The sequence below is a fragment of the Sphaeroforma arctica genome (genome assembly GCF_001186125.1).
Source record: "Sphaeroforma arctica JP610 unplaced genomic scaffold supercont1.486, whole genome shotgun sequence".
NCBI lineage: Eukaryota > Ichthyosporea > Ichthyophonida > Sphaeroforma > Sphaeroforma arctica.
Genome location: NW_014040072.1, coordinates 38905 through 48272, shown reverse-complemented (window position 1 = coordinate 48272; position 9368 = coordinate 38905). Strand labels below are relative to the sequence as shown.

The 9368-nt window shown below is 40.0% G+C and overlaps 1 protein-coding gene across 1 annotated transcript; it reads left to right on the top strand.

Annotated features, from left to right (window-relative positions):
* The first annotated feature begins 3817 nt into the window (after positions 1-3817).
* SARC_06676 (hypothetical protein) lies at positions 3818-6821 on the top strand. The gene is made up of 3 exons (XM_014299412.1): positions 3818-4068; positions 5015-5294; positions 5452-6821. Exons 1-3 carry the CDS (start codon positions 3872-3874, stop codon positions 6112-6114), a joined length of 1140 nt encoding a protein of 379 aa, XP_014154887.1. The 5' UTR covers positions 3818-3871; the 3' UTR covers positions 6115-6821.
* The last annotated feature ends 2547 nt before the right edge of the window (positions 6822-9368 follow it).

Genomic DNA, 9368 nt, shown 5'->3' with positions numbered 1-9368 from the left:
TTATCTCAATTGATCTTGATATTTTAGACTGACCGGAGGCCGTATTTCTACTTTCATATGTAGCCACTTCACTTATCGACTCAGGTGCCATGATACATATCCTTAATCATACCGATGACATCACCAACTTAGAGCGCGGTCAGTTTTTTCACTCTCGAGTTCCCAGATAGGTTCAGGTTGTTCTCACTCAACACGGCATCCTACTAGATCTGGGTCCCGTCCTAATCATGCCTCAGGCCCAACAAAGTATCTTATCCGTCCGTTTACTGCAACGTATCACCTTCCCTGCTCCAGCTGATGATTCCTCTCCTACTGAGTGTCAGGTTACGGATCCCACAGGTAACAAAGTCATCTAACTGATACTCACGGCCAATATGAACTCTTTGAACTCACTCACACCATATTGACACACTGGCACCAACGACTTTGTCATATCCACCCACGCAAAGCAACATCTACCCTAGCGCAAAACAACATCGATGTCTACGTCACCACGAGCGCGACGACTGACAACTAGATGCTCCACCCCGATATCTTTCAACAACACGTTGTCGAACTATTCGGCACCGTTGATATCGATTTTTTTGCCTGTACTATTAACGCACAAGTTGTTAATTTTTGCAGCCTCGAGGCGGGCGCACCACTTCATGATGCTTCGTGGAACCAGCCACACGTTCACCTCTATGCGAACATACTATTCACCAAAAAGCCTCCAGCCTCCAGCCTCCAGCCTCCAGCCTCCAGCCTCCAGCCTCCAGCCTCCAGCCTCCAGCCTCCAGCCTCCAGCCTCCAGCCTCCAGCCTCCAGGTTCGAATTTCGACCTTAATTTTTGGTTGTCCAGGGCCTAGGGCCTGGGGCCCTGGGCCCTCTAGTAGGACGGCTGGGAGGCCCTTCGGGCTTCGGTGTTATTAAAATCTACACATTCAGGATCAAACTCAAGATAAGTCTAGAACTAATAACATAGCCCTATTTTTAAAATAAGGCATTGTGAACTATTCTATTTTGTTTTTATTAAAAAAATCTGCCACAAACCAGACGAGGATTCCAGTCTTCAGAGGCCAGACTGCCAGAGGGTTTATTCCCGACTGCCTCGGGCCTTTACGGGGAATAACTACGAGTTATATTTTAGTTATATTCTCAATAAAATAGAATAAACGAAATAGTTAAAAATAATCCAGAATTATTGATAGAGAACAAAATTTCTTTCCACACATTGGCTTAAAATATACGGCTAGTTTATCTAGAAAAATATCAAATTAGAAGTATGGACTTTTGCCGCCCAATAAGGTACCCGGGACGAGAGCCTCTGTTGTTCAAAAAAAAATATTTTTCCCTCTCCCTTCTGCTGATGAGTAGAGTGAAGACTGAAGAGTCTTTGTATTTATTTACGAGTGTATAGAGAGAGAGTCGCGCCTGCACTCTCGACAGTCGACACTCGTGACTGGACAGTCTACAACTCTACACTAAATAGTCTACACTGCTAAGTTAGTGCTAACAGTGCTGAGACTGCATTCACCAGACTCCACTACATGTAGGATAATATAGAGTTTAGACTTTTATAGAGGAGGCTAAAATAGGGCCAAATACATAGCGTGGTAAACGACAACTATTTGTCTTCCTTTAAAAACAAGCTAGTTTCTGACCTGTCGCGAACACGCGATATGTCTTCTTAGGTTTGTTGGTGTATTGGTCTACCGGCTGTAATAAAATACATGTCGTATGGATATGTCGGGGTATCAATCTAGATTCCAACGGTCTTGAACTCTCGACACATCGTCAACTCGTCATAGAGAAATGTGCTGCGTTTTACCAGGATATCAGTAAATATGTAGCACGCCGATGAATATATATATATATATATATTTTATCATAGCCTTCAAAATTATACAGAAGACTATACTTTATGTTATTTTGTTTTTGAAAAACAATTGTCATAAATGTTTACTCCTAACTCTATTTAATTACATTACTCTCTGTAGATGACTCTATAAAGTTGTATTGGTATGCAAAATCTGTTTTTTGGCTATATAATGAGTATTATGAGTAGTTTTTGTGGTTTCTTGCGTTATCTGGCATTAAAAGGAGCGAGATTAAAACCAATACGTGTGCGACTGTGCGATACAAAGTACAAATTTTAAAAATATTTACAAACTACAAAGTCACTACAAACTGCAAAGTCACAAAGTCACAAACACAAGCACAAGATGCAATATTCTTAAACTTTGTTTTTTGTTTTTTTTAAATAAATTTTATATCAATGTAATATTTACAAGTATGTTTGTTATTTTTATTTTAAGAAAGTGGCGGTGTGGCCTGAGCCCTGAGGGCTGAGACTGTAAGGCTGTGCCACTGTCGGCCTGTGGCCTGTGGCCTGTGGGGCGAGGGGCCAGAACAAAAAAGTGAACTTGGTGATGGTTCATACGTTTTTCTCTTTTTCTTAAATTAAATAAATAGATTGTGAAACGGTAAGTTTGTAGTCACTCTCTCTAGTCTGTACTCAGTCTGTAGTGTGACTGAGTGAGAGCACTGAAACCGATGTGGCCAGTGACCCCTAAAAGCCACACTCACTTCACACTCTGAGTCTGAACCTCTGGCCTGTCGGGCCTGTGGGCTGTGGGCCTGTGCCCTCTGGCTGTGCCCTCTGGCTGTGCCCTATGGGCTTACTCTGGCGTTTTAAAGTATATCGGGGGCAAATCGACCACGATTTCCCCCCCAAAATTGCACCTGAGAAATTGACCTTTTTTAATGAAAAGGCGATTTGAAACTATTCACAACTAACACAAGGTGAAAAATAGGACAATTCGTGACACTGTGACAGTTAGGCCGCCTCAAAAAAAGTATCTATTTGTAAACCCATAGGACTATATTGGATAAACGTATGAGGTTTGCCTGGAAGTCTCAGGTCTGTGAGTTCTGTGACTGTGACTGTGACTGTGACTGTGACTGTGACTGTGACTGTGACTGTGACTGTGACTGTGACTGTGACTGTGACTGTGACTGTGACTGTGACTGTGACTGTGATTGTACTTATGACTAGGGCTGGGCCGTGTGGGTGTGTGGGGTTCACTCTCTCTATTCTAAAATAGAGTGAGCGAGAGAGCCTGCGGCTGTGGGCCCCTGTGGCCCTGCACCCTGTGGCCTGTCCCCTGTGCCTGTAAATAGCTGTTGTCTGTGCCCTGTGGGCTGTGACTGTGGGGCCAAAATATTTTTGTATACTGTAATTACACAATTACACACTCTCGAAGTTGATAGAGAGTTAAATCGACTGGGGCTGCCCAGTACTTTGCTACTCTGAGACTCTCGAGGCTGGTCATGATATCTTGATTTTGATTTGTTTTTGTTGAAACAAATAGAATTCTAAAACAAAAGCAGTTCATTGTTGTTTTGTTTAACTATTTGTTTTTAGAAACAAAACAGTTGGTAAAATGTATGATATTTCTGCGATTTGTTAAAAAAACCCGTTAAAAATATATATATCATGAATACACATACTGTATGTACAATTGTACATATATACAATAATATTTTTGTTTTTTAAAATAAACGCCCGGAATCTCTTTCACGCGCCAAACAGTCAGCAATCGGCAGACTCGGTACCAGGCCGACAGCGACTCGGCGGCTAGAGATAATTCGTCTTTTTTTTTAAATACATATCAATGGTAAGCATTTTTTAAAAGCTGTTCATACTCCATACACCACACAGTCGCACGTTGAGTGAAAGCTACAGTGAGCTATCAGCTTTACATGTGGCGGTATACATCCACTATTGTGAACTGAATATAGTACGGCTCGGCTAGTACTAGAAAGATTCGTACAGTACGTACTCGAACGTCATTCAGCACCACGCTTCAGTTTAATTTGGTTCGCAACCATGGTATATTCACTTGGATATACAAAACTACCAAGCGACGGCCCAGGGTCAGTCTCGGGTGTTTACGAGTTGAAGAATTCTCTAGACATCTTCGTAGTCTGGTACTATACTGGAGCTTCCGAGATGTTTTTTGCGTCGTTGGCTATCATTCTGTTGCTGCTCTCAATGTACAAGCTCGAGACGGGAAAGCTGAAGAGGTGTGTAATTTATGAGTGCCTCGTGTATAATAGTCGCAATTTCAGATTCATTGCTTTTGCCATAAGCTTCTGTTCTGCTGATCATTGCATAGTTATTGTTATGCTAATTTTTTTTCTTATCTCGCTAAATTATGTGTGTGGATCGGTATGTGCAGTGTTGGTGGTTGTGGTTACTGCTGCTGCAGTGCTGCGCCTGTACCATGTGGATTGTTAATTGTGTGACCACGTAGTAGTGCGAGGGAAAGCCGAGCAGAATTGTGCTAATTTTGCTAATTTGAGAATTAATATTCACTTGTTCGCTATGTTTTGAGTATACTGTTGGCAATTTTATTATACTCAGCGTTGCACGCTCCGTATTTTGTAGTTGGTGTCACTAAAATTTTCTAGCTTGTTGCTTTACTATGTCAACCTTTGCAGTACCTGTACATGGTTCAATGTGCTCGAGCTATTACTGTAGATTCCGATGCTGTTATCTGTTAGCTTTTTGCTTGCTTTCTTTTGATAAGTAGTACAACTCTATATACACGCGCATCTTTGTCCTTCTACGGGTTGATTTCTGTTTGTGGCTGCTTGTTGTTTTGCAAACGAATCAAATATATAGAGGTTTTGCTGCTTTCGGATACTTCAAATTAACTTGTATGAAAGCACGGGAGCCTTTAGTTTCATAGAGGATACCGTTTTTGATTTTTATCGAGTGTTTATTTCGCATTTGAACACTCGATGTATTTATTGGTGGAATATTTAGAATGAAGTTTTTAGGTCTCTCGTTTCCCGGAAGTTTGCTGCACAGTTACGAGTCAGTGTACGCGTTCTGGCTTTGTTCACACTCATTCGTTTCGTATGTGCTGAGTGCGACCTTCGTGTTCTCAGTGATCGTTGTGAAGACTTTAGTCCCTAGTATACAACAATACATCAATATCTAACCGAACTATTCGTGTCCTCCCAGATTTGGTTGGACTTTTTTTGCCTTCGCTCTTGTAGGCTACTCATGCATATTGGCTTACGGTGTGTTGGGAACTCAAGGCGATGGAACAGTTTATTTGAGACATAAGCAATACCTTCAGAGTGTTGGTCTGGCTGCGTTGGAGTACTGTTTTGCCACGGTCAACTTGACACTCCGTTCCTTGAGTGATATCTTGCAATTGAAAGATAACAAATTCGAGATATACTGGTTTTTCATCAATGTTGTTCACTTCTGTATTTCAATCGCCATGGTACCCGTTCAGGTATGCATTCAAATCTCTTTTAAGCTTATTGAGTTGTTTCGTCATGCTTCTCCGAATTTTTAGAGGTAGACTGCGTTCACTTTGTGTCTGAAGCGAATATACGAGTCTGTGGCATCGGAAGGACGTCTAATCGACCAATTTCTATTTATTTTTACAGAACGAATACGGCGAAGGTCAAACCGTCTTCTGGAACCACATCATCAACTGGCTGTTCTCGTTGCTCTCCGTGTGCGTATTTATAAGCTTCTACACCAAGCTTCTAAAAATCGTTGCAAAGGAACGGCTGTCGCGTGTCACGGCAGATCTGATCAACATATCGCTACGTCAGTTTGTCATGTATATCATGTATTACTTGATATATCTCATCTGCTATTTCTTCTTATTTTTGGCGGCCATTGGAGAAGTCACAGATAGTTTTAACAACTTCTTTTTGACGTGTGCGCAGATTTCATCTGTATCGTGGGCGGCTTCAAGATTCTTTTTACTTCTCGCTGCCATCTCCATATTCCAGCCTTACTTGCTCAGAAAATACACCAGTGTCAATTTTGTGCATTCGTATGACAAGACTATGGATGCGGGCTTGACATATGCACGTCACACGACTGACATGGATCGCGACCGCTCTGATCATCGATCGCAAGCGTCAGCAGAGTGTGTGGTACCCACCAGTGGTTTCATGAGCACCATGGAGAACCAAAAGAAGGAATCAAGCAGCGCCGCAATGACTATCATCAATGCGGAAGATACGACGGAGAATTTCAGTCAGGAAAGTAGTGCTGGGCTACCAGCAGTTGCCGAATCGTCGCATCACGTCAGCTAGAGTGCCAACGGAATACTTGGTTCGATAATAGTATCCGCTCGGGGGACATACTACATAGTACTCTACCAGCGTCGTTGTCATTTTGACTCGCTTTTGTCCCTAATAAGCACCTTTAGAGTTCATTGGTTAATGTGGAAGGGTATATGTCGCAAGATCGAGTGGTGAAGACTATTCTTTTGCGTACACTTACAAGTTTCCTTCATTTTACGGAGATCTATAGGAATATTCTCTGCTGTATGAATGAGATTCGTTCGTTCTGATTGATCATTCGGAGATGTGGTCAACAAGTTCCTTGGATAGGATAGCGCTTATATCACGTGCTGCAATGCCAGAGTGTTATTCAGTCGGTGGCGGTAAGAACCACAATGGTACCACGTAAGAAACTGGAGAGTGCGGACCACCCGAGAGTATCAGTATGTGAGTGTTGCCTTCCAGTGGTTTAAAAGGAACAGGTGCAATTTCCTTTCAGACTGAAAGAAGTGGTACTTCGCGCGAAGCAAAAAAATATTAGTTAAAACGTGTCGTGAGGGTCCGATGCCTACGTTGTATGTTTATTCACGTACGACACTCTTGACCCTAAAATGATATACCGGTGCAAACAAACGCAAAAATTGAAAATTGTACATATTCCTACTAAGTACACATAATAGTATACCTTTTTTTATAGGTGTTATAAAGATTCTTGTACTTTTCCATTCTTCTAAAGCTCAAATAGCGTCACTTAATTCTTGTAATGTGTCGCAAAATTATCTTGACGTTAGTTCTCGTACATTATATATAGTCTACATACTTTTGGCGAGCGACGCAAGTGTTAAATGATCAAAGGCTAGTGGAGAGTGTCGTGTTGAAGGTTTTAAATCGTACAGACTCGTCCGTTCTCCGCATACTTTACTTTCCATTTTAGATCATGGTTTTATTTTATATGAAGGTGCAAATTCTTATTTTGAATACATACTACAATTAAATAGAGGCTATATAATTCAAGATATGTCTATATAGCTATTTAACTCAAGATATTTCTATATATATATTTATATATATATGTGTGTGTGTATTGCGTAGCCTTCTGTTTTTCTTTATTTTAGCAGGCTATGTCGCTATGACTATGATATATGTACATACTGTACATTCAAACCTCTTTATATGTCCATAGTATTTTTGGACAAAAACTGGACACTTATAGAGGTAGACACTCTTGGCCCCATTGGACACATTGATATGAAGCTATGTATTATAGCTGTATATAACTTTATTGCGTTGAATTTTTGTAGCGTTTGATTTGTTCGTGCTTGTTGGGCGTGATATTACTTCATCGTTTACATCCGATGTCGAGTATTAATCCCAAGTTGCAGCGGATTAAGTATCCAATAATCTAGCATTCATAGTCTCTGGGAAGACAATTTTTTGGTATTAAAAAAACACTGGAAGTCAACAAAGCACATCCCACACTGAACATACTCGTAGTCTCACTATTGACGGCTTCCCCCATAGTCAATACGGCATCTATATTAATAATCTGCAAATTTGCAGATTCGTCTATCCACCATTGTAATTCGTTCACTGTTTCACTTTCGCTTGGATGATAGTCTGGATCAGCTATAGCACTATATACTCACAATACTGTCGATGTATCGTTTCACATCATCCTCGAGTGTCTTCGAGTAATGGGCTGCGTGGTTAATCGACGAACCTTCCGGTAGACATGTAAATATCTTCCAGCAATGCGCTACTGGGCTAATTGAAGACGTTTGATCCCAAGTCTGGTTAAAAAAATATGCAGGTAAAAGCATAACCTGAACAGTAAAAGCAACATAGAGCTGAATTGCCATCCTTTCTGTATTTATCACAATCTAAACGGACTTGTCCCACAGACCCACACATGGGACCTCTCTAGAGAGTTCTAGGTCCCTTAAAATGCAAAAGGGGACCGAACACTTATTAGAGGTGGACAAATGTTTTAGAAGAAAAAACCGAGGTTTCAAATAATATTTAAATATATATATACATATGTATATAGCCATATCCTCCTGTTCTTTAAGAGGCTTAGGGGTTTTAGGGTTTTAGGGCAACTCACCTGAATATAAATATTATTAAGGCAAATAAACACCCATAAATATATGAACTATGTATGTCAACAAATACCGAGTTGGACTCTACGAGAGGGAGTAATGTTCAATTGTTCACAGTTCACAGTCCACACACACTCCCACTACTGCTAGTGGCTTTTTATAAAACGTGAAATGAAAGAAGTAAACAAATCATGGCCCTCTAGAGTCTGGACTCTGGAGCCTGGAAACAGTGGAGAGCCGAGAGTCTCGAACGAAAATCAAGCTGGTAGCGGGAATCGTAAATTTAGCGCAGCCCTTAATAATCCAGAGTGCTATTTATACAAATGTTCTTATCGTTTTGTGCATTTATTTACTACTTCAGTTTTGTGGCAATACGAAGAAGAAGTAGTGAAAGGGGTTTTGTGTCCATTTGTACCATAAGCATCAATATAAATTAAAGAAGTACCTCAAAATGGCTACTCGTAAGTGGATTGACGCGATACGCAAATTCAAGTATCTGAACAAAGGATTTAGTGGGTCTTTGGGACTAGCTCAGGGAGCGATATACACCCAATCGAAATCACACTTTGACATGGAAATGAACGTTTTCTCTTCGCTATGCCTTCCACGGACACCATCCTCAGTTCTCACAGATGTATGTTGGTACTTGCAACTTGTATGATACTCGTCGGGCATGGTTTTTCATCACTTTCGAGAAATTAAACTTTACAAATACTTGGAACCAGCTTGAAGTACATCATGCAAAGATATATATATATGTGTGTGTGTGTTTGTATATATATCTGTGTCGGTGTCGGTGTCTGTGTCTGTGTCTGTATCTGTGGCTGTGTGTGTGTGTATATATATATATATATATATATATATATATATGTGTGTGTGTGTGTGTGTGTGTGTGTGTGTGTGTGTGTGTCGTGTGTGTATATATATATATATATATATGTATATGTATGTATGTATGTATGTATGTGGTATATATGTAATATATATATATATATATATGTTTGTGTGTGTGTGTGTATGTATGTATGTATGTATGTGTATTTATGTATTATATATATATATAATCAATATTATATGTATACGTATATATTTATATCTTTATATATTTATATATATATATATAAATATATATATTTCTATGTATATATATATATATATATATGTATATATATATATGTATATATG

What these genes read in the sequence shown, in the direction of transcription:
- SARC_06676 (XM_014299412.1), top strand. Translation starts at nt 3,872, where the DNA reads ATGGTATATTCACTTGGATATACAAAACTACCAAGCGACGGCCCAGGG. An exon ending in GAGACGGGAAAGCTGAAGAG is followed by an intron (nt 4,069 to 5,014) that starts GTGTGTAATTTA and finishes GTGTCCTCCCAG; the next exon opens with ATTTGGTTGGACTTTTTTTG. An exon ending in TCGCCATGGTACCCGTTCAG is followed by an intron (nt 5,295 to 5,451) that starts GTATGCATTCAA and finishes TTATTTTTACAG; the next exon opens with AACGAATACGGCGAAGGTCA.